This window comes from Sus scrofa, chromosome 2 (genome assembly GCF_000003025.6).
Source record: "Sus scrofa isolate TJ Tabasco breed Duroc chromosome 2, Sscrofa11.1, whole genome shotgun sequence".
Taxonomy (NCBI): domain Eukaryota; kingdom Metazoa; phylum Chordata; class Mammalia; order Artiodactyla; family Suidae; genus Sus; species Sus scrofa.
The window spans coordinates 87,909,581-87,935,565 of record NC_010444.4 but is presented as its reverse complement, the minus strand read 5'-3'; the positions used below and the strand labels follow the sequence as shown (position 1 = coordinate 87,935,565).

General features: G+C 43.7%; 1 protein-coding gene across 1 annotated transcript; it reads right to left on the bottom strand.

Annotated features, from left to right (window-relative positions):
* Positions 314–24,473, bottom strand: BHMT (betaine--homocysteine S-methyltransferase). Its single transcript, NM_001200042.1, is given in 8 exon segments — positions 314–1,636; positions 4,410–4,638; positions 6,276–6,458; positions 10,054–10,201; positions 11,073–11,264; positions 12,513–12,631; positions 19,462–19,594; positions 24,364–24,473. Coding segments are annotated over 8 exon segments (1,224 nt in total). The 5' UTR covers positions 24,397–24,473; the 3' UTR covers positions 314–1,449.

Genomic DNA, 25,985 nt, shown 5'->3' with positions numbered 1-25,985 from the left:
GATCAAAGCCACATCTGTGACCTATACCACAGCTCACGGCAACGCCAGATCCTTAACCCACTGAGCGAGGCCAGGGATCGAACCCACAACTTCATGGCTCCTCGTCAGATTCATTTCCACTGCACCACGACGGGAACTCCAAATTCTGGAAGTTTCTTATCCCTTTAAGTACTGCTGCCTTCTTCTTTAAAACTCTAGCAGATTTGTGAAGCAGGAAGGTAGTCTTACTTTTAAAGCAGATTGAGGTGTAGGAATTGCATGCAAGCCTTAGCAAATTATAAAACAGAAATAAGACTCCAAAACAACCAAGATAGTCTCACTGCTCTTTTTTAATAGCTCAAGAAATTATAATTTCAAAACAGCTACACCAACCCAAGAATGTTTGGAAAGGCACATGAACTCTTTCCTAGTACACTGAGTAGCCATGTTTATTCTAATGGTCATACATAACCCAGGCTTGAACTTTCAGGTTAAAATGTAGTTCTTGATCTTGGAAACCCAGATGGGCTTTTGAGTATCTCTTTTTCGTTATTATTCTTTTTAAAAAAGCTACCAAAGTGACGCAAGCCCACTGCTCCCCAGTCTTAACTGATTGGAGGCATTGAGGTGGATCCATCCTGGAGCAGGACAGAGAGAACCTAGGCACTGTCCCTTCTTGGCCTCCCCATTGGTCTGAATGCTTCTTCGTAGTACAGATGGGTCAGGAAAGGGAGGGGACAACTCTTTAACTCTGAGAGCAGGACTCTGAGCTCTGGATGCTTACCGATCAGATCCCATAGGACTGATTTTCTAAGAAGAAACTTAAAGAAATAGAAAAGTCCCCATATCTGAAGTGTCCCCATAGCAGTGTTTTTCAATCTGTGGGTCAGAACCCACTAATGGGTCACAAAATCAACTAGAAGGGCCTCTACCAGCATAATTTTATTAGTGAAATAGGAATGGAATGGAAATAGAAAATACCTGCATGGATCACATTTTACTTCAATGTGTGTTTTACTGGGTCATTATATAAATTGAGTTTCTTATGAAGGGGTCATGGTCAAACGATCTTGGAAGTCACTTTCCTATATAGCCCTTTGTCTGTGGCTGTGTGGTTGCTGAACCATTCAAGACACCTCACTTCTCATCGCCCTTTGAAGTCTGCAAACGTCTAGAAGAGGGACTAATGTCTAAATTATTTTTCCTTGGCCACAGTGACTTCCTTAATGCCGTGTACATGCTGGGTGCTTAGTAAACCTGTTTAAGATTTGCTTCTCACTTATTTTGCCTCCACATTCGACATTTATACTTTAAAACACTGTCAGGTGTAATTTGTGACTGTTGTGTGCCGCTTGTATGAATCTTATGCATAGGCTGGCATTCCCATAAGCATTGCCTTTAAACCATCTTTATTTTTTGGAACTGTGGTCTGAACATAGGGGAAGTCACTAAAAACGGGCTTGGCTGAGGCTACTGGGCAGATGGGAATTTCTGTTTTTCAAAGAGCTCTCTCAGCTGCTGCTCCGTAGTAGCTTCTTTCTGCTGCATCAGCTCAGCTGTGCCTTTGGTCACTCCCCAGGCATCCGGCTTTGACATGGAAGGGTTGTATGGCCTGCCGGAGGCTATCCGAAGATTCTCCCAGTATTCCTTCCTGGCCCTAGGCGAACAAAACACACAGTGGTAGCCCTCTCCTGAGTTGTCACTCCCAGGGTCACTGGGCAAGAACACCTCCATAGAGCCATCTTTGGACTCTTGAGAGTGTCCGTTGAAACACATTTAGCTTTATCTTTTTTTTTCCCCCTCCGAATCATTAGGTCTGAAATTACTTTGCATTTCTTCTTTTCATATACACATAGATTCAAAAGGTAACAATTTAGAACGGGGACATTTTCTGTCCAAATGACCCTACGTCCCCACCCTCACTTTCTGACACTCTAGGTGCCAAGCCAGCTGAGACCACGTTTGCTGCCCTTCCCAGAGCCGATGCTGCTTCTAAGCTTCACCGCCTTCAGATCCTATCTCTGCCTCCTTTCCCTCTCTCTCTATTTTTTAATTTTTAATTTTTTGTCTTTTTAGGGCTGCACCTGCAGCATATGGAGGTTCTCAGGCTACCGGTCTAATCAGAGCTGCAGCCGCTGGCCTACGCCACAGCCACAGCAACGAGGGATCCGAGCCGTGTCTGCAACCTGCACCATAGCTCACAGCAACGCCAGATCCTTAACCCATTGAGCAAGGCCAGGGATCGAACACACAACCTCATGGTTCCTAGTCAGATATGCTAACCACTGAGCCACGACGGGAATTCCATCTCTACTTTTTTTTTTTTTTTTTTTTTTTGGCCATGCCTGTGACATGCAGAAGTTCCCCCGCCAGGGATCGAACCCATGCCACAGCAGTAACCTGAGCCGCTGCAGTGACTATGCCGGATCCTTAGCCTGCTGAGCCACCCGAGAGCTCCTCCACCTCCTTTCTCTTTCCATTGTCTCCTAGTTCAGGCCTCCTCACATCTGGCACCTTCCAGCAAACACTTCCTCACAGGTTCCTCCCTCTTGGGGCTACTAAAATTTGCACATTGAACTCTGTCTGGACCACATGAGGTCCTCCGGGGTCCTCACTGGCTTGGGATGAGGTCCTCCAGACCTCGTGCGCACGAACAGAGGCCGCCCCCTGTTCCCGATGTGTGTCTTCTACCACATTCTGAATCTCCTCCTTTCAACCTTCTCGTTTCTCAGCACCCTGTTCTCCTGCCACCTTGCGATGCTTCCCTCTAGGCTGTTCTCTAGTCTGACAGCGTAATTCACCCTTGACATTCAGCAGCTCGGGCATCAGCTCTATGAGACATTCGTCTCCAATCCTGCCTTTTGCCCCCTTGGGCCATCAGTTCGGACCCCACAGCACCCGTGCATTTTCACCCTTAACTTACTCTACCAGTTTGAACCTAGCTATGTGTCTCTCTGCCATCTCTAGACTGTTAGCTCCTGGGGGACAGGCCTGTGCCTTGTCCACCTTGCTCCCTCAGTGACCACAGCAGGTGTCTAATATAGCCGATGCTCAGTTAATGGCCTCTCCACCTGCTTCTTTCCCTCATGGAAACCTGCTCAGCTCTTTGAAATCCAGCCTCCCAAGTCCTTTATTCTAAAATATCTATGAGGGAGAAAGAGTTGTTTTCTTTATTGTTCACTTTTTATCCATACCTGTCCTCAAGCAGTTAGCTGCAGCACAATACACCTGCTTTTGGGAGTTCCCTTGTGACTCAGTGGGTTAGGGTTCCAGCGTTGTCACTGCATAGGCTCTGGTTACTGCAGTGGTGTGGGTTCCATGCCTGGCCCCCAATATTTGAATGGGCTGCATGTGTGGCCAAAACCCAAACCAGACAAAATAAATGCCAGCTTTCTTCTTTCTTTTCCCCAAGAGACTTTGGGATCCTCTAAGCCAGGAACCATAGCCTCTCATTTCTATATTCCTAGTGCCTGCATAGCTCCTGATGAGAAAATCTATTAGTTTATTGTCCCCCCCCCACCTTGGAATGTAAGCTCTGAAGATCTTTTTAATTTTATTCACCACTGTTTTCCAAGCTCCACAGATTGTGTTTGGCACAGAAGAGGCAATTAATATTTGTTATACTTAAATCTTTTTTTTTTTTTTTGGTCTTTTTTGCTTTTTAGAGCTGTACCTGCGGCATATGGAGGTTCCCAGGCTAGGGGTCTAATCGGAGCTGTAGCTGCTGGCCTGTGCCACGGCCAAAGCCATGCCAGATCTGAGCACCATCTGTAATCTACAGCACAATTCATGGCAACACCAGATCCTTAACCCACTGAGCAAGGCCAGGGATCGAACCCACAACCTCATGGTTCTTAGATTTATTTCCGCTGCGCCACGATGGGAACTCCAAGTTATACTTACATCTTAAATGGTTTACTGTTTGTGTCTGATGCTTTCCTAGATTGCGAAATCATATTTCATTGCAATTTACTTTTTTTTTTTTTTGCTTTTTAGGGCTGCACTTGTAGCATATGGGAGTTTCCAGGCTAGGGGTTGAATCAGAGCTATAGCTGCCAGCCTACACCATAGCTGGATCCCAGCTGCATCTGCAACCTATACCACAGCTCATGGCAACGCCAGATCCTTAACCCACTGAGCGAGGCCAGGGATTGAACCCACATCCTCATGGATGCTGGTCTGATTTGTAACCTGCTGGGCCACAACAGGACCTCCCCAATTTACAGTATTTATATTCTATATTCCTAAAGCCTTCTCCAGAAATCACTCCACAATGCTAAGTTAAAAACATCTCTGTGGGATAATTTAAAGAGGATAACTGAGTCTGTATCGCCAACAGCAAATTGACTGCACTCTTTGTAATAACCTCACTTGGATGTATTCATAACCAAAAAGCATTTGGTTTGGCAAATGTAGTATAAGGTCCTTACCTGGCTCTAACCCAGGGCTTGGTGTGCATGTCCAAAGCACTTCCCCAGCTGCCATGTTTCTCTGAAGCTGGAGGCAAAAATCCCCTTTCTGGGGCCAGCTCCTCTGCAATGGCCCTGATGTGGTAGGGCTCAAATCCACAGCACCCGCCTATGTACCTGACCCCCAGGTTGTAGGCCTCTCTGGCGTATTTTTGAATATCCCATCTGGTTGCAACTCTGGGCTCCAGTCCTGGAATGAATGACATTCTGCTTAAATCTTTAAAAAGCGATTCCAAAATAAATAGCTCTAACAAGTACATACTTTTCCACAAATGAATTAAATAAGGTGTCGTTATCCAGTTCTTAACGTTTCAAAACTCTTAGCTACCTTGACATACCCAGTCAGTTTGAAATGCTGTGATAGCTGGACTTGAAGACGGTTCCTGTTGATCTCTGTCCTCTGATGACCTCACCCTTGTGTAGACCCTCTGGTATTCTATCAGGCTGGTCTGTGAGACCAATAGAATACGGCAGAAGGGATGGTTTGTGACTTCTGAGGCTAAGACATAGGAGAAATGATGGTTTCTGCCTCATTCTCTCCTGGAACCCTCACTCCAGGAGAAACCAGCCACCATGTTGTAAGGATGCTCAAAGATCCCAATGGAAAGGCCCAGGAGCCAAGGAACAGACAGCAAAAAAATTGACCCTGACTCATAACAGCCCACTAAGAGAGCTTGAAAGCAGATCCCTCACTCCCTGCAGGCCTTCAGATGACTATGAGATTTAATAAATATTTGTGGGATTTAATAAATATTTGTGTTGTTTAAAGCCACTAGGTTGTGCAATCGTTTGTTCTACAGCCATAAATGCCACAGTGTCTTGCCATTCCTCTCCCATGGTTCTTCTAGACTGATGATTTAACCTTCTCTTCCTTCTCTCGGGGTCCCTTTAGTGGATGATATAAGGACCTCAGAATGAAACAGGAGTCCAGCCCTGCTCACCTCTGGCTTGACTGTCCAGGTGGACTCACCCCCACTTCCCACACATGCTTTATCCCTCTTCCCAGACTGAAGGTATCCCCTCACTTCATCTGCTTGGTCTCTCCATTCAAATCTGTTACATAGTAGCCCAATGAGCGCACCTTCCCATAGCCTCTCAAACTCAGATACTGCTAGACTATCTGAGCAACCCTCAGACTAGGAGCAAAGCATCTTGAAGCTAACTTGGTCTACCCGTCTTATTTTTCCAATGAGAAAATTAAGGTCTAGATGAACTAAAGAATTTTGCTAAGGTGATGCAACTTAGCAACAGAGCTGGAACCGGAAGCAAAGTCTTCAATGAGCCCACTCGGTGGGGCAGGGGGAGCATCCTTTTAACCAACCTACAAGTGTGACTCACTGGTTGTCTATCTCGGTATTGCCTCGCCTTTGATTTTACATTTAAGTTCAGGGTTTTTGTTTTTGTTTTTTACTTTTTACCTTTTATTATTATTTTTTTCTCCTGCACTGCATGGTGACCCAGTTACACATACATGTATACATTCTTCTTTCTCACATGATCCATCATAAGTGACTAAACAGAGTTCCCAGTGTTACAACAGCAGGATCTCATTGCTAATCCATCCCAAAGGCAACAGTCTGCATCTATTAACCCCAAGCTCCCAGTTCCTCCCCCTCCCCCTTGGCAGAGGTCTTTTTTGGTTGCTGGTCCTGCCTTTTCCTAGTGGCTCACTTAAAAGTTTTCTGGCTGCAGGGAGAGCAGCTAGGGGCAAGAGATGAGGAGGTGTGCAGCCACTCCTTTGCCATGATAAAGCTCTACAGCTGGAGATCTATTTGGCATTTGTCGAATATAAAGGCATTGAGATGACTTACGAGATGTCAGTCTTACCAAAGGGGAATTCTGGCAGGTCGATGAACCCCTGCTTGCCGCAGTCCGGAGTGTGGTAGGCCAAGGGCTGACTCATCAGGTGGGCTTTCAATCCAGCGGCCTGCAAGCCTTCTTTCATGAGCTTCACTGTTTGCAAACTAATTGTGGGGTCAAAATGGCAATTCACGCCAACAATGGATGCTCCTGCAAGTGGGAAGAACATCATAGCTTTAGGGATTGCCAGAGAGCAGTGAGCCCACCTCTTGTGTCATTCAGGGAGCTTTTATTTGGAGTGCTGCACTGGAAGTTCAGCATCTGGTCCCTGTAGACTTATCTCACCCTTGGGCAAGAGTGATTACTAACAGGCAGCGAGGGCTTTCTGTGAAAAGTGCTTTGAAGAGTCTGATGTGATTAAAGTGTCATTTATGCACACTTGGCTGTCCATCTTTTTTTGGAAAAAAAATTATTAGAGGTTTTCTCAACTTTAATTTTTAGTAGTCATTTTTTTCCCAAGCTTTGACATTACATTGCAAGGCACAGTCATTTTTCACTACTCCCGGCTGCTCCTTGCACCTGTGGTTACCGCACCACTCATCTGAGGAATCAATCAATGTTCCCTTTCATCAGGCCAATTTAATAACATCATTAAGTTTCTAGGGCATAACAGCAGAATGTAATTTAGGAAAAAGTTTTCCTGAAACTTCCGTATAAATAAGTGAAATCATACAATATGTGTCCTTTTGTGACTGGCTTATTTCACTTAGTATGTTTTCAAGGTTCATCCCTGTTGAAGCATGCATCAGAATTTCATTCTTTTTCATGGCAAAATAATATTCCATTGCATGTATAGACCACGTTTTATTTATCCATTCATTAGTGGGACACTTGGGTTGCTTCCACCTCTGAAAAGGACATTTTCTTTTTTGAGAAACTCATGGCCTAGGATTTTGTATCTTGGATATAGAGATTCCAAGAACAAGGAAAGGCTGCAATGAGAGTGATGCCACCATTCAAATTCCAGGAGCAGAAGAGCAGATGCTGATGCTCTAAGCCATGACATCCTGTGTTTGGCAGCAGGTGTCTCAGTGGTCCTCACAGGGCTGGGTCTGAGATTTGCTTTTCATTTGTGTTTCACTCGGGCCTCACTCTGAATCAGTTGTTGTTAAGGGCACTGATGCCCTCAATCTTGCCAAATCCAATAGTTGCTTCTCTATTCTCATCATGCTCAGTGTCTCAGTGGCATTCAACCTAGTGCCACTCTCTCTGTCATCAACTTCCCCCTTCTCTTGACTTCTGAAAACTTCTTCCACTCTCTGATTGTGGCTCCTAGCTCCTCAGCTTTTTTTTGAGTGTTGTATGCTGACCTCTCCACAAGGCTGAACCTCTCAATCCTGAAGTGTCCCAGGACCCACTGAGCCATCTTCTCTTCTTGCATCTGCAGCTCCTTTTCAGCCCCAGGCCCTCAGTACCATCAATATCCAGAACTCTCCCAAGCTTCTCTCTCTAACCCTGACCCTTCCATTGGGTTCCAGACTGGTATGTATTCAACAGCTTACTGAACACAGCCACCTGGATCTTGACTACATTTTTTTTTTTGGATGTTCCACAGCCAAAGTTTCTCTTTCCTTGCTTGACTTCATGACACAAATGAATTATTCATACATTGGCTATTTATTGGATGTCTACTACTTTATCTCTTTGTCTATTAGGTATAAAGGTCCTCGTAAGGGGTTATAGAGAAATATACATATAGGACACCAAGAATTTTATAATTGAGCACAGGGCTTCGCAAGGTGGGCTCTATGAAAAACAGGTTCTATGATCAATTAAGTTAGGCAGTAGCTATTTACTACAGCCCCTTCATGGAGACTGCCAACACACATGATCATGTCAAAGGCTCTGAGAAGTTCTGCAGTCAAGAGGCATCTTAGGAGTCCCCATTGTGGCCCAGCAGAAATGACTCCGACTAGGAACCCTGAGGTTGCAGGTTCAATCCCTGGCCTTGCTTAGTGGGTTAAAGATCCGGTGTTGCTGTGAACTGTGGTGTAGGTTGCAGATGTGGCTTGGATCCCATGTGGTTGTGGCTGTGGTGTAAGCTGGCAGCTGTAGCTCTGATTCGACCCGTAGCCTGTGAAGCTCTGCATGCCGTTAGTGCGACCCTAAAAAGCAAAAAAAGGGAGAGAGAGACAGCTTAACTTGGTTTAACACAGCATTTTCTCTGTGTATAACTGCAGAACTCTGTCGACAGTCTCACAGGCTAGAGAATGTCAGCCACGGATCCTCCAAATGTGTGGTATAAATAGAAGTGTTACAGCTGCTGAGAGGAGGAAGTGATCACGTGGGGCAGGGATGACTATTGAAGGATGACTCTGGAGGTGAAGCATTGGAAGATGGACTGGAGTTGTGAGATGGACATTGATCAAGGACCTAGTATGTGCTAGGTGCTGTGCCAGGCACAGGGTACCCAGTGCTCAGCCAAGCAGGCATAGTCTTTGCCTTCTGGGATCTTACAATCTAGTGATAGAGCCTGACATTTAAGACATCAACAGATGAGATAACTGGGAAGTTCTGTGAAGGTTAGAAACAGGGTTCAGTGATGTCAAGCACTGTGGCCACTTACTCCGAACAGACCATCGGGGGAAGGATTAGATGCAGGCCAAGAATCTCTGCTAATTAACAGCTGGATAAAGAGCTTCCCCTGATCTCCTTGAAACATTAATTTGGCTTCTCCCCCCATTTGTTATACTTACAGTAAAAAATTAGAATTCTACAGTGCCATTCCTGAAACTAAATAATTGTTATCATTAATGATGAGTATAAAGTGACTCATGAATGATCAGGAGTTGGATAAAGATGAGAAACTAAACAACTAGCCATTCAAAATCTTTCCATTCCTCAGACTGACATCCGACTCTTCTGTGGACACTGTGCTATTCCTCAGGTTGAAAACGAGGTGGCGTTGAAAATGATCTGTGGATTTTCCTTAATTGGAATGCAACCCAATATTAGGAATGCAAATTATATAAAAAGATAATTAGGTGGTCAGTATTTCCTATCAAAAGATTTTTTGATTTATTCAACCAATTATTAAAAGTCAAGCATACCAGTAATTTATGAGAATGGAAAAACTTCAGCAAAGAAGGCAACTGTCTTAAAAGTTCTTAATGTTTAAAGACCTCAACTTGAGATAAATTTAAAATGTAATTTTTCTTAATGCTCCTGTTGATTTACCAAAATGCTTCTTATTTCTAGGTGTTAAACCCTCAGTATAAGTCTAGTTGCCCCTTTCAAAAGGCTGATCTGTGTGCATGCATCTTTTTTTTTTTTACATTTTTCTCTTTGAGGCCTGATAATGATATTATCAATATGCCTAAGGAAGTAGATTAATGGTTTTCTTTTCTTTTTTGCTTTTTAGGGCCATACCCACAGCATATGGAGGTTCCCAGGCTAGGGGTCAAATCAGAGCTACAGCTGCCTGCCTATACCACAGCCATGGCAATGTAGGATCTGAGCCTAGTCTGTGACCTTCACCACAGCCACAGCCACACCAGATCCTAGCCATGTCTGCAACCTACATCACAGCTCATGGCAATGCCAGATTCTTAACCCACTGAGCGAAACCAGAGATCGAACTGGCCACCTCATGGTTCTTAGTCGGATTCATTTCTGCTGCTCCACGACGGGAACTCCTAATGGTTTTCTTATAACAAAGGTAGAATATATTGATTTTACAGATGGACCTGCATTTACATGTCATTTAAGACTTACTAATTGCAAACCCATCAAAATCCATCCTCACCTGCCTTTACCAGACGCACTGCACACTGGCCTGGGGTCACGCCGTGCAGGTCTCCCTCTGGGCCGATGCACATGGTCGCTGCCACAGGCTTCCCAGATGCTTTCAAGGCTTCAACTGCCCACACAGCCTCTTCAACATGTTCAAAATACTGAAATAAGTTAAAGTAAGGTTTGTTTATTGTCTTTTTAGGGCCACAGGTACGGTATATGGAGGTTCCCAGGCTAGGGGTCAAATCCGAGCTGCAGCCACTGGCCTATTCCACAGCCACAGCAAGGCCAGATCTGAGCAGTGTCTGCAACCTACACCACAGCTCATGGCAATGCTGCATCCTTAACACACTGAGGGAGGCCAGGGATCAAACCCGCGTCCTCATGGGTACTAGTTGGGTTCATTACTGCTGAGCCACTAAGGGAACTCCAAAGTAAGGTATTTTTAATCTTGCTTCTCCCCCAATAATTTGACAACTTATCCTATTTCATATTAATGTAATTATCCCTCAATGAGTGTTTTTCAAACTCTGAGTCTTAACCCATTAGCCTTTTTTAAACAGGATAGAATGGTGACTTCTTACTGTGAACTTCAAAGATTTAAAGAACACTCTATTAGATTAATGGGATCACATTTAGTAGAAGCCGCAAATTGGAGAAAGATTTCAAAAGCAAATATTACTACTATTAGGAGTTCCTGTCGTGACTCAGCGGAAACGAATCTGACTAGCATCCCTGAGGACATAGGTTCAATCCCCCGCCTTGCTCAGTGGGTTACAGATCCCACATTGGCATGAGCTGTGGTGTAGGTCACAGATGCAGCTTGGATTGGGCGTTGCTGTGGCTGTGGTGTAGGCTGGTAGCTGTAGCTCCGATTTGACCCCTAGCCACCTGCTGCAGGTGTGCTCCCCTCAAAAAAAATTACTACTACAAGTCATGACTGTCACGTCACGCCATGTGGTCCTCATGAGGGCAAAAGGCAGGGAAAATGTACCACGTGTACTCGTCTTATCTTTGATCGTGTCTGTTTACCTCTGCAATCAAGAAGTCAACGTTCTTCTTCATAAAGACCTCTAACTGCTGCCGAAACACTTTTTTGACTTCCGTTTCGCTCTTGCAGCTGAGGTACGAAGGTGTCTGGCTCACACCTCCTGCCACCAAAGCATCTCCCTCATCAGCCACTTGCCGGGCAATGTCACAAGCAGCTTCATTGACTTTCTGCCCCTAAAATGGGAGAATATACATGTTCAGGTGAGACTGAAGCAAACTTGTCATTCAAATGCCCACATCTTGGCTATATGTTCCAGTTAGTGATTTCACTCCAGAAAATGACAGTGATGGAATAGTGCTTTACCAAGTTGAGCAGTTTGCAATAACAAAGCAACTGATAACAGTGATGAAAAAAAAATAAGTCTAATGCTGGGATATCACATTACATCTAGGGTATTGCATTATACCAAAGATCTGAGAGAGGATCAAAGTCTTTACATAAAGGGCTCTGGGATCTTCCAGTGCCTAGACTGCAGTTAGAATACCTAGTAAATAGTGGTAAGATAAGGATGTTTTGCTTTTATGATTAATAAGAGTAAAATTCAGTTAAAACGGCCACACAATTTATGATTTTTGTCATCATATATTTTCTCAATAGATAATTGTATCACAAGCAAGATCTTATCTAATTACGTAGACATTGAAAATTGATGACGTCCTAAAAAACCCCAGTACCACAGATCACACAGGCTCATGGCATTTTAGAACTCCTTTTTCATTTTAGAAATGAAGACATTGCTGATTGGATGGGATAGGTAAATGGCTTGCCAGCTTCACACAGTTAATTGTAGCTGAGCCAGGAGGATTCTAGGTTCACTGACTCCTGGCTCATATGACCTTTCCCCTGTACCATGTCACATTAAAAAACTGTAAAGTGTAAGCCTTTGTAAGGATACCCACTCAGCAACTTCGTCAAGAGCCTGGGAGAATCATTAATAGTTAAATACCTCTTTGATCTGCTCATTAAATGCCTTTCTGTTAGTTTGGGGGACTCTAGCTGAAAGCTAAGAATATTATTCACACCCATCTCATTTCTGTGTTTATTTTTTACTTTTTTTTTTTTTTGCTTTTTAGAGCCACACTTATGCTATATGGAGGTTCCCAGGCTAGGGGTCGGTAGCTGTAGCCACCTGCCTCAGCCACAGCCACAGCCACGCAGGATCCAAGCCACGTCTGTGACATGCATCACAGCTCACAGCAACGCTGGATCCTTAACCCACTGAGCGAGGCCAGGGATCGAACCTACGTTCTCATGGATGCTAGTCAGATTTGTTAACCCTAAACCACGATGGGAGCTCCTTCTGTGTTGTTTAAAACAAAACAAAACTCCCAAGAGGCTCGACATTGTTCTGTGTGAGAGCTTTGGTGACAACATGCGCATCTACGTGTCCTTCCAAGAGTGCCACGTGTGGTGTTACTCACGGATATTTTCTCTGCAACGTAGTTTCCCCTGTTCTCCAGCTTGTCCTCACTGGCATAGAAGGTGAAGGTCTGCATGACATTCGATCCGGCTCTGAGGAACTCCCGATGAAGCTGGCGAACTGGGAGACGGAATGAGGAAAAGGTGTTCAGCAGTTTGTTAGCCCCAGATGTTTTCAGAAGGCAAAACAGATGAACAAGTGTCAAAATAGCTGCTTAAGTTCCTGGTTGCCGGGCACCTGTGCATCCTGAGGGCTACTGACAGGTGGCTCTGGAGTCTCCTGCTGGAAGAAGAGGTCACCTCTGCCATAAACATGGCGTGACGGGAAGAGGGAGGTCCTACAGCGAGGAATCATCTCGGTGGTTTTGCCAGGCAGAGGAGCTGGGGAAGGGCATTCCTTGTAGAGCCAAGAGCCTGAGCAAAGACAAGGAGGCAAGCACAGGCTTGGCCTCTGGGGGAAAGACAAGCAGTCTGAGTGGCAGGTTTGAGGATGTGCTGGAGAAGGGGCGGGAGATGGGCTTGCAGAGGTGGGCTGCCAGACAGAGTGCAACAGCCTAGCACATCATCCCAAGGAATCTGGGCTCCAGGCCACAGATACTGGGGAGCTTAAAAAGTTTTTAAGCAATTAATTCATGTGATGAGGTCGGTGCTTTGGAAAGACAATTCTGGTAGCAGAGTTGGGGCAGGGTTCCCAAGCTAGGTTCATTCATGAATACCACATGGCAAAGCTTCCACTGGCTGGAGGAAATGTGGTGGGAGATGTTTTTGCTCTTATTTTTTTCCCCATATAACCAAATGTATTCAATTCAAAACTACTCTTTGCTTTAATATAGAGGTCTTAAACACTGATTGCCCATGAAATATCCTGTAAGGTTTTTTTGTTTTTTTTTTGTTTGTTTGTTTGTTTTGTTTTTTTGCCTTTTAGGACTGCACCCATGACATATGGAAGTTCCCAGGCTAGGGGTGGAATTGGGGCTACAGCTGCTGGCCTATACCACAGCCACAGCAACTCAGGATCCCAGCTGCATCTGCAGCCTACACCACAGCTCGTGGCAATGCCAGATTCTTAACCCACTGAGTGAGGCCAGGGATTGAACCCGCATCCTCAGGGTTACTAGTTGGGTTTGTTACCACTGAGCCATGACAGGAACTCCCTGTAAGCTTTTTAAAAATTATGAATGCTAGGGTCAAATCCACACATACTCTAATTTAATTGGTTTAGGGTAGGTTATGGGCGTTTTTGTGGTTGTTTTTGGCTGTGGCCTGCAGTGGCTTGATGTGGGATCTCAGTTTCCAAGCCAGGAATTGAACCCCGGCCACAACGTGAAAGCACCAAGTCCTCACCTCTAGACCATCAGGGAACTCCCACAGGAAATTTTTTTGAAAGGTTTCACAACTGGTTTTTATTTTCAGTTGTGTTGGGAATCACTCTTCTAAGAGAGCAGGCGAATGTTCCTTTTATATAATGATCGTGAGACTTGGTGTTTTGTATTCATCAGGAGAAATGACTGAGCAACTTAGGAAATCAGAATTCATATATCACATCCTAAAATTTAGTTTGAAACTTCAGAGGCTTATAAAATCCACAGGTCTGAGAGCAGCTGCATTAGAGGCCAGGAAACTGTTAGGACATTGGTGTTCTTGGCCCTGCAGGGGCTGAGACTGTAGAGTAGTCTGGCAGCTTTGCCTCCCAGATGCCTATTGAGTGTCAAGAAGCACAGTTTTTGTTTACAAATGGACAAAAAGGTGAGGCCAAAAAGCCTTCTAATTTTCAGAAAATGGATTTCCAAGCTTGAAGCCAAATCTTTGCTTTTAAAATCATGGGAACTTTAGTTCCCGGTGGGAACTTAAAAGCATGCCTAAATTTGGGGGTTTTGGGAAGTTAATTAGCAACAGAATCAATTTTAAAAACCTCACATAGAGTCCCGGAGTATCAGTCAAATAAACACGGAGCTGCAGTGGATGGAGCAGGGGAGAAGGGACCATAGACTTGGTTCCTGTGCTCTGGGGCAGAATGGTTTATAAATAGGAGGCCCACCCAGGTGGTCCTTTGATGGATTTCCAAAGACCTTTTGTAAAGCAAACAAAGCACCCAACCCCGAAAGGTGTGCAAATTGTTTGCATGTACGTACCTGTTATAGTGCTCAGAGGGTCTCTAACCTTTTATCAGATTTTTCCCAAGGGCAGCGATTCAAAAAGGTGAAGACAACTTTCACTCTTAATTTGTTTATTCCATCACGCTTCTTAAAAATGCAGCACTTCTCAAAAGTGTGACCCAACTCCACTCACTGGGGGACAACTAATTCAGATTCCTCAAACCCCTCTAGACTCAGGGAAACGGAGCTCATGGCCAAATTCAATGCTGATTCCAGTGAGTGCCGGAACCACAACTCTAGGCATAAACTTTAGTAGAATTAGTCTGGTAATTTCTGGATATCCTTTCAACTTCTATTTTATGTTTTCCTTTATCCTAAAACTATGTCTTCATTCTCTAACCAGTAATAGGGTATGACTGCTTTTTATGACAATGATACAACCGATACTAATTAATTGTATTCATTTTATGGCTCATTTAAAACTCTTCATTCATTTAAAATTCTTCATTATACTAGTTTTATTTTATCATTCATAGAAGCTAAATATTACCATGACACAGAGATATATAAGTGTGTGTGTGTGTATATATATATATATATATATATATATATCCCAGATATATATGTACAGAGCATAGATATTACCTTCTAAATTTATCTAAGAAATGTAACTCTTTGGAATTTCATAGAAAACCCTAAAAGGTCAAATAAAATTTTGCAGCATCTCTTCAGTGTGATAATAAATTTGCAGCAAAATCATTTGGGGGCAAAATGTGACCTGAATTAATATAAGGATATTTATAATTATGTCCCATTTAGAATGAACAGTCATATATATTGATGCAAAAAGAGTGTTACTATATATGATGGGGTGGGGGAAGCCCTGCCAGAGTGCTTCAGACACTAGGCAGAATGTTACATAATGTATGACATATGTAAGGTATTAACTTTCTAAAGTTCCCCCAAATTCTGGACTCCAAGACACATTTGCAGACTGTAGCATAAAATTCCTCTCCCCACTGCTTCCAGCACTGAGAAGCCAAGCCCAGACACCAGTCCTACAAAAATGTTTCAGGTGTCATCTAGCTTGCAGAGAAACCCCTTTTGGGGTCTATATCAATTCTAGCTATCCCTCAGTCAAAATTAGAAAAGCACCTGCAGAAACAAATTCATTTGTATAAAATAGCATTAACACTGACCACTGCTCCCATTCAGAGTGTGGATGTTTTAAACACCTTTCACCTCCCCCACCTTCATTCTAAAAAGGTTAAATATATTGTGGTCCCATGAGATGTTTCTATGAAGATGCATTACAGGCAGGAGATTTGTCTTTTCTGGTGCATCCTGTAGTCCTCTGTGGTTGAGAGAGTTTGAACTAGGCACTGGCAGAGCTGCATAGCTGGGATTTCGGTCTATAGCAGAAAGGATTAAATCTAAGGACTCAGTATCATGGAGTTTTCATTAAGTCTTAAAAAGCATGAGAACTCAAACGAAATATTTTAAAGTTTGTTTGGAAGCACAAAAGACCCAGAAAAGCCAAATACATCCTGAAAAAGAAAAATGGAGCTGGAGGAATCAGGTTCCTGGACTTCAGACTATACTACAAAGCAATAATCATCAAAACTGTATGGTACTGGCACAAAGACAGAAATATAGACCAGTGGAATAGGATAGAAAGCCCAGAATTAAACTCACGCACCTATAGCCAACTCATCTATGACAAAGAAGGCAAGAATATACAATGGAGAAAGGACAGCTTGTTCAGTAAGTGGTGCTGGGAAAACTGGACAGCCACATGGAAAAGAATGAAATTAGAACACTCTCTAACACCATAGACAAAAACAAACTCAAAATGGATTAAAGATCTAGATATAAGACCAGACACTATAAAACTCTCAGAGGAAAACATAGGCCAAACACTCTCTGCCATAAATGACACCAACATCTTCTCAGATCCACCTCTTAGAGTAATGACAGTAAAAACAAAAATAAACAAGTGGGATCTAATAAAACTTAAAAGTTTCTGCACAGCAAAGGAAACCTTACACACAATGAAAAGACAACCCACAGAATGGGAGAAAATCTTTGCTAATGAATCAACTGACAAGGAATTAATCTCCAAAATTTATAAACACCTCCTGCAGCTCCATACCAAAAAAACAAACAACCCCATCAAAAAATGGGCAGAAGATCTAAACAGACAATTCTCCAAAGAAGACATATGGATGGCCAAAAAAACACATGAAAAGATGTTCAACATCCCTCATTATTAGAGAAATGAAAATCAAAACCATTATGAGGTACCACCTTACACCAGCCAGAATGGCCATCATCAAAAAGTCTAAAAACAGTAAGTGCTGGAGAGGGTGTGGAGAAAAAGGAACACTATTACACTGTCGGTGGGATTGTAAATTGGTGCAACCACTGTGGAAAACAGTATGGAGATTCCTCAGAAAACTAAAAATAGAACTCCCATTTGATCCATCAATCCCACTCCTGGGCATCTATCCAGAGAAAACCATGACTCGCAAAGACACATGTACTCCATTGTTCATTGCAGCACTATTTTCAATAGCCAAGACCTGGAAACAACCTAAATATCCATCGACAGAGGAGTGGCTAAAGAAGATGTGGTACATATACACAATGGAATATTACTCAGCCATTAAAGGGAATGAAATACCAGCATTTTTAGCAACATGGATGGACCTAGAAATTATCATGCTAAGTGAAGTCAGCCATACCATGAGACTAGCATCCATGGGTTCTATCTCTGGCCTTGCTCAGTGGGTTAAGGATCCGGTGTTGCTGTGAGCTGTGGTGTAGGTCACAGATGTGGCTGGGATCCCTCACTGCTGTGGCTGTGGTGTAGGCTGGCAGCTACAGCTCTGATTCGACCCCTAGCCTGGGAACCTCCATATGCTGTGGGTGTGGCCCTAAAAAGAAAAAAAAAAGGATATAAATTTGTCTTTTTAGGGCTGCATCTGTGGCATATGGAAGTTCCCAGGCTAGGGTTTGAATTGGAGGTGCAGCTGCCAGCCTACACCATAGCAACAGCAATACCAGATCTGAGCTATGTCTGTCACCTATACCACAGCTCACGGAAACGCCAGATCCTTAACCCACTGAACAGGGTCAGGGATTGAACCTGCATTCTCATGGGTGCTACTCGGGTTTGTTACTGCTGAGCCACAGCGGGAACTCCCCATAGATATCTTTGAAATTTTCACTCTGAAGTTTTAATTATTGTGTTTCTTACATCCCTTCAATGCTCTTCAAAGTGGGGCTCACCTTGCCATCATTTGGGGATAAGTATTGTAGATATGCAGGACAAACCTAATGAAATAAAATCGCTATACATGGGGGCTGGGAATCTATAATTTTTAACAAATTCCACTGACAAAAGTACAATTTGAGAACTTCTACAGGTTTAGCTTCCCAAGTCTACTGATTTCATTTTTTTACGGTAGAACACAATATTATCTCCCTTTGTTTGGAAAGATAAAAATTGGGGGTACATATGCTGAGCCTCACGGTGTGACCGTAGCTCTTTTAGTTTGAATACATTTTAGGGACAGCGTGATTTGAACACATGTCTGTACTCTCTAACAGAAATTAAAGAACACAACCAAAAATACTGTCAAGAGAAGAAACTCCTCAGCCTAATAACCACCGTTAATACCTGCAGTGTTTACAATGTGCGAGGGACTGTTTTAAACACTTGGCATGTGATTTATTTAATCCTCATAACAACTTTACGAGGTGGATGTCAGCATTGCTTGTTACAGACAAGTCTTGGGGAAGCGAAGTAATTTCCCCAAGGCCATCAGCATCTGATCTAGTTAGTCTGGATCCAGAGTCTGTGTGCTTAATCTCAAAGCTGGACTGTCTCCACTGTCTCGGCTTTGTTAGTTTCCATCCTTTGTGCATTGAAACATGCTCTCCTTTAATATAAAAAACAACTGTTTATTTTCTTGTATAAAATTCACGAGAACTTCTCTGGTCTCTGAAAGATTCAACTTCTTTTCAAGTGTTGGCTACTGAGTGGGAAGGGAGGGGGGAGGGGAGGGGAGGAGAGAAGGCAGGAGCCAGGTTCTGGACTCACCTAGAGTGCAGGGCAGGGAACAGGAGGTAGAGACAGTGACTCCACAAGGAGGGCCATGGTACTTACCCAACACGTGAATGTGTACTGATAGATGTGGCACAGTGGCCAGCAGGCAATAGTAAATATTTGGAAATTGTGGCATGATTGGATCTGCTGGATGGCATGTTCCTAGACTGGACTCAACACAGTGCTCTTTCTTTATTTTTATTTTTTATCTTTTTCTTTTTCTTGTCTTTTTTTTCCTTTTCTAGGGCCGCTCCCACGGCATATGGAGGTTCCCAGGCTAGGGGTCGAATTGGAGCTGCAGCCACCAGTCTATGCCACAGCCACAGCAACTCGGGATCTGAGCCGCATCTGCCACGTGCACCACAGCTCATGGCAACACCGGATCCTTAACCCACTGAGCAAGGCCAGGGATCAAACCTGCAACCTCATGGTTCCTAGTCGGATTCGTTAACCACTGAGCCACCACGGGAACTCCAATTTTTTATCTTTTTAAATGATTTTTATTTTTTTCCATCACAGCTCATATCCAGGGTTCTGTCAATTTTCTGCTGTACAGTGCTCTTTAAAATTTTTTAATTTTTAATTCTGGGATTATGCGTTGTTTAGTATTAGACACACCATGCCTCCATTAGCAAAGGTAATTGAAATAGAATCAATTCTCCATTGAGCTATCAGCAAGGTTCATATCTGACATCATAACACCGTGCTCTTTGATGAGAGCTTAGGACAGAGCTAGGCACCAACCTGCTTCTGGGTGTTCCACGGCAGCTTCTGGGGTCCAGGGCCCGGCTTTCACATAGCCCCTCTTCTCCAGAGCAAAGACAAACCCTCCGTCTCCAATCACAACCTCTCCAGAGTTTAACCGTTCCAGGATGCCCTAAAATTACATGAAGGGGAAGCAAAAAGTTACTTGAGTTTTCTTTCTTCTTTTTTTGTCTTTTTTCAGCCACACCTGCAGCATATAGAAGTTAGCAGGCTACACCACAGCTTGCAGCAACGTGGGATGCTTAACCCACTGAACGGGGCCAGGGATCGAACCTGCACGGTCACGGAGAAAGTTGGGCTCTTCACCCACGGAGCCACACTGGGAACTCCGTTACTTGACTTTTTAAGACAATTTTCTACCTTTAGTACTTTTGCTATCATATTCTTGAGAAATAGAATTTCTTCAGAATTCTCAGAAAATACATGTATATTTTATACAGCAATTTGTGACTAACTATAAGGCAACTCACCAGAATGCTCAGATAATTAAAATGTGTGTATCGCCTGTGCCAGGGTGAACACATTCAAGAGTATTTGAAGAATATTTGGGGAGGATGTTATGTTTGAAGAAATATCCTCAGAGGGACTATATGAAAAGGTTTTGTTGTAAAGCCTCAAATGAATACTTAAGCACACATTCTTAAAATGGTGAATGTTCGTCTTTCTTCTTCTTCTGTCAACACACTAAAGAGAGGATTACATTTTATAAAGAAGTTGAAATAGCATATATTGCTATCAACGCATTTGGAGGCCCGAAACACACGAGATACTTGGTAAAGACAGAAGGGAGAAGATACTGTTATAACGAGGGTCAAATCACTTAAAGACTTCTACCTTTGGGGCGTTACTGTTGTGGCGCAGCAGAAACGAATCCGACTAGTATCCATGAGGATATGGGTTTTGGATCCTTGGCTTCGCTCACTGGGGTCAAGGATCCTGCGTTGCTGTGGCTGTGGCGGAGGCTGGTGGCTACAGCTCCAATTCGACCCCTAACCTGGGAACTTCCCTATGCCATAGGTGTGGCTCTTAAAACAACAACAACAAAAACCCCTTCTGTCTTTGGTGTTAAAATTCAGTTTCCATAACAGCAGCTGCATTATGCTGCCAAGGAAGTTAGGAAGAACCTATTCTCTGCAAGTGAAAGAACAGGGAAGAGACAGGTAAATAAAGTATTTTGTAAACTAATTTTCAGCCCAGTCTCCATGCCTAGTGCATTTGCAGTACTGTGCATGAACTACCCTGGTGATAATAGACACATTTCAAACATTATTTTTAAAAGGGCTTTGTGCATTAGAAAGTAATTTTCTAGTGTAACCATTTTTTTTTTTAATGTCAAAAGAATTATAGAATTTAAACCTAAAAGGTACCCTACTTTCAATTTAGGTCACTCTCTCTGATATTACAAATGAGGAATGAAGGCCCAGAGTCTCTGAGTAATTTACACATGGTCTCCTGGTACAGCGTATAGGGCCTCTTGATTCTTCTACCCTTTAAGTGGGATCTAGATTTGATTAAAATGGGGGTGGGCAGGGTGGGAGAGCCCAGAAAAGACCATGTAAAGCAGCAACTTGGAATGTACTGACCTACAGTGTTCCATTTATTACCAGTAACGGTTGATAAAACAAATGCTGTTATAACAAGGGTTACAAAATCTGTGAGAGGCATTCAGAGGCTTTTGCATCTTAGGTCCGTACCACCTTTGGTCCCTCCCACACTCTTTTGACAGCTGGTGCTTAGAGAAAAGAAACATCTGCCATTTTTACTTAGAGCAGTAAAATAAGAGGATTGTGCTTTATATTCTTGAATAGCCCTTCCAGAGGGAAAACATTTCAAGTGTAGAAATCCATGAGACAACAACTAGGAAAACATAGACTCGATCACATGTAATTTTGAAATCCAAATAGCCATCATGATCGCAGTGTGTCTAAAATGCCACATCTTTAATACATATTTAAAAAAATACTTTACTGAGGTTTTATTGACATGTAAAACGCTGCACCCAAGAAACCATCACCACCATCAAGCCCATGAATCTATCCATCCCCTCCCAAACTTTTCTTCCTCTCCAATATTTATTATTATTATATTTTGTGGTAAGAACACTTAGTGTAAGATCGATCCCTTTAGCAAATCCGAAGTATACAATAGAGTCTGGTTAACTACGTTTCTATGCTGTATGGTAAATCTCCAGAAATTATAGATGGTGCAAAATTGAAACTTCGCACATCCAAGTTCTTCCTCTCCCCTGCCCTGGGCAATCACTATTCTACTCTGCCTCTATGACGGCCTAGAATGCCACATCTTAAAACTACAACTTTGATCCCTACAACCCAATTAACAAGAAAAATAGATATATTGCTAGTCAGTGCAATTGTATAAAAACATGAACAACCGTCAAATACATGAGCTATGATCTGCTACTAATTTTCATTTGGGCGAAATCATTTATGACATTTTGTTCAGTCACCTACTAACTCTCATTGGAATTTTGTGTTTTCAGATTTTTGTACCACAAGATTTTAAGGCACAGCACAGCTAAGAATCTACATTGATGGCAGAGTGGCTAGTGGTGATTCAGTTACCATGCTGTACATTAATTTAATGAACAAATAAATCTGGAAGAATACATTCTTAGATGCTATTGCATTTTTATATTACCTGACCTTCAGACTTTTCTGTTCCTAAAGCTAAGTGGCTTAAAAAAAAAAAAAAAAGTGGGAGTGCCCGTCGTGGCGCAGTGGTTAACGAATCCGACTAGGACCCATGAGGTTGCAGGTTTGATCCCTGCCCTTGCTCAGTGGGTTAAGGATCTGGCGTTGCCATGAGCTGTGGTGTAGGTCGCAGACGAGGCTCGGATCCTGAGTTGCTGTGGCTCTGGTGTAGGCTGGTGGCTACAGCTCCGATTAGACCCCTAGCCTGGGAGCTATATGCCGAGGGAGCGGCCCAAGAAATGGCAAAAAGACAAAAAAAAAAAAAAGTGGAATGTGCTATGAGAAAATGCTCAAGGTACTGTTTGTGAAAAAGTATTGCAAAACAATATGTGTAATATCAAACCATTTCTGTTTAAAAAGTACATATTTGCCTAGTCAGTAAATGAGCATGATATACAACCACATGTAGCAGACATTGTTCTTAGTATTTTTTCTAATTGTTTACAATAAACCTATGTTAGTTTTGTAACATGTATTTTAATTTTAATTGAAGTATAGACGTATTGGAGTTCCCGTTGTGGCTCAGTGGAAACGAATCTGACTAGCATCCATGAGGATGCAGGTTGGATCCCTGGCCTCGCTCAGTGAGTTAAGGATCGGTGGTTGTGGTGAGCTGTAGTGTAGGTCGCAGATGCAGCTTGGATCCTGCATTGCTGTGGGTGTGGTATAGGCTGGCAGCTACAGCTCCGATCTGACCCCTAACCTGGGAACCTCCATATGCTGGAGGTGCGGCCCTAAAAAGACACACACACACACACACAAAGTATAGACATGTTATTATCCATGTTTTAACAGTGACAAAGCATGCAAATAAGGTTACCAAAGAAACTTTTTTTCCTTCCCATCTTATGTCCATCTGTTGTTAAAATAATCTTTTTAAATGTTTGATTTTCTAAGTTTGAGTTTGGGGAGTGGGTTAGAATCTATGGCTATGAAAATGTGGCCAAACCAAAAAAAAAAACTTTTTTAAAACTCTATGGGAATCATCCTTTCCAATCTACATCAAGTGTTCTTTTAGTAGATGTATGTCATTGGATCCACCTAATCAATTGTTTTTCCTTGTGTGGAGATCTCTTTAATTTGAGGCATGGTCATTCCTTTAGAAACTAGGTACAGTCCGTTTCTAAAGGGATGGTTGGTAATGAATTTCAGAGCCGGGTCTGCCTGCACTGTCCTTACAGCTGAAGGGGAACAGGTGGCCTGGCCCGGTCTTCTTCCCTGCCATTTCCTGGGCCTCGGTCCGCCAGGGTTGGGGCTGGGTGCTTTGACACTCAAGGGCCAAGCAGACTCCCTCCTTCCTCCGTTGTCCTTCTCCTCTCCTCCCAACCATTGTCCTATTATCAGTGCGTCTATCCATCCATCGCCACCCTCCCACCCCCACCCGTCCCGCCTCCTACATCCCTACAACCAGAGGAAGGCCCAGAGTCTGGACTTAAAACATTCGTCCCAAGAGTAGGGTGGGCTTGCTACTGGGCTTTTGTTTTTAAAACTTAACAGCCCTACCTCAATATTTTACGGCCACGATGCTCATTTTTTTCTAGAACTATCTTTTCGAGGCCCACACGGTGCATTTTTCTGTTATCGCTGAAACCCAGCTGCAGATGAAAACTTACCATCGCCCGACCAATGCCAGAGCCTTAGCGCTGCAGCGGGGCGGGCTGGTGGGCGCATCGAGGACCCTGCAGGTAGGGAGCCCGGAGACCGGCGGTGCCCGCCAGAAACCGTCGGAGCGGAGCCGGGGCGCGAGCTTCCCTGCCTGGCACACGCAGGGCACTGAGGGGCGCGCGTGCAGCGGCACGGGCACAGACCCGGAGAGGTCCTGGCGCGCAGCAGGGCGACCCCGGGTCCCACTGCCATGGGGGAGGGAAGTCGTCCCTGTGGGTCTAGGAGCTGCATCTTGCAGGCGTGCTCTGGTCTTGGCGTATGGGTCTCAAGACGTTGGGAGAATCGGAGATTTGGTGGCGGGCGCCTGGGGTTCGGGGTCACATAGCTCTAGGGGGCGCTCTGGACGTGGAACGGGAGTAGGGGCTCAGAGGCGCCGTGGGGTCCCGCAGCCGAAGTTGCAGGGCTCCCACTGGGCTTGCCGAGGCTGGGATGCCCGCTGGTGGGTCAAAACCCAGAGCCTCGGCCGGCCAGGACCGAGGACACCCTCGGGTCCCTGCAGACTCACCTTCTTGGCCTTTTTGTCCCCAACCGGAGCCATATTCGAGGTGTCCGGATGGTACTCGAAAACGGATTTGGATTGGAACCGACGAGGTTTCCCTTTCGAAGCCTGCAGCTGCCCAGCGGCGGCAGCGGAGCTCTTTATACCTGCAGCTCTCACGCGGTAGGTTTCCCCAGCCTCCCCGCGGTCCAACGCGGGCCTCCGGCAGGGAACACGCCCCCCAGCCTTTTATCCTGGCTCCTCTGGAATCGGCCTCCTGAGGGAGTGATCGAGATTATTCTTGCAAATAGGTGAACTCGTCCAGAAGTAAGTTAAGAAGAAAAAAACAAGTAGGTTGCCATCTGCTCGGGTTTCAGCTCTACCTGTGCCCACCCCTCTTTTCTTCTCGAGGAGAAATCCTGATGTACTCCTCCTTGCCTGGGATCCTGTTACCATTACTTAGGTTGCCAGACCAGGCCCCTAAAAACGCCATCCAATGCCCAAATATTTGTCAAAGGCCGAGGATACAAGATTCTTGAACGAGGAGGCCATGCCCTGGAAGAACTTCAGCCTAAAGTGTGACCTCTGTGATTATACGTCCAGTGGTTATGGATTCGAACAAAATATGGCCTTTACAGAAAAGTCTGATACTGACCCTGCATTAGTGCATGTGTTCAAAATGACCTTCTCCCCTTAAGTCCAAACATGCCTTGTACTTTCTATCAATATCTTTGCAACATTTAACAAAGACAAACACTTCACCTTTGTATATGACAGTGGAAATGTACTTTAGCGATGTCAAACATTCAGTGTGAAACTGTCTAAAAATGTACAGGCATTTGAGAAACTGGAAGGAAATAGAAATGTTAACAGCAGTTATCTGTTGATGGTAGAGTTAGGTCTTTTATTTTCTTCATTGTGTTTTACTGTATTTTCCTGAAATCTCTTTACAGTGAAAATACATTGACTTTAAAATAATGAAAATATTGCTTTTAAAATGTACAACATAATAGAAAGTACCCTAGAGAACAATTTAAAAATATGAAATAGAGTTCAGAAACTGTTGTCCAAATACACAAAAGCACATAAGGAAGTTTTTGTATGTGGAACAATAGCCTCTATTTTAACAAATGCAAGGAAAGAAATTACTGTAGCAAACGATGAATTAATACAAACTTTGTTGCTAAAATTATGTGCAGTTGAAACTGAGAAGTAGAAAAGTCCTTTTGCTTCAGGTAATTGTCAGGTTTGAAGTAGGAAAAAAAATAGGAAGGTTGATGGATGCATATATTATAATTCAAATGATCTATTATTTCACTTGTCCACCAAGACTGAGGCATGAGGTAATGTAGGCATCCTTCACAGTGCCTAGACTTTATACCATGAAAGCTTTGGAGTATCTGAGTAGGTAACAGCTAAGTTACTTAACGCGTTAACTGCTTATACTATTAACCTGGTGAACACTGGTGAGACAAAGAGGTTCAGAGTGAGCCCAGGTATAGCTGCATAGAACAGTTGCAGTGGTGGATACCAGGCGCTAGGGGGCGGTATCAGGGCTCCCATAGTCAAAAACTGAAAGCCGACACTGTCATTTTCATAGTTCATCCAAATTTAGTAAAACTTAGGAGCGATTTTAAACTAGCAGCACT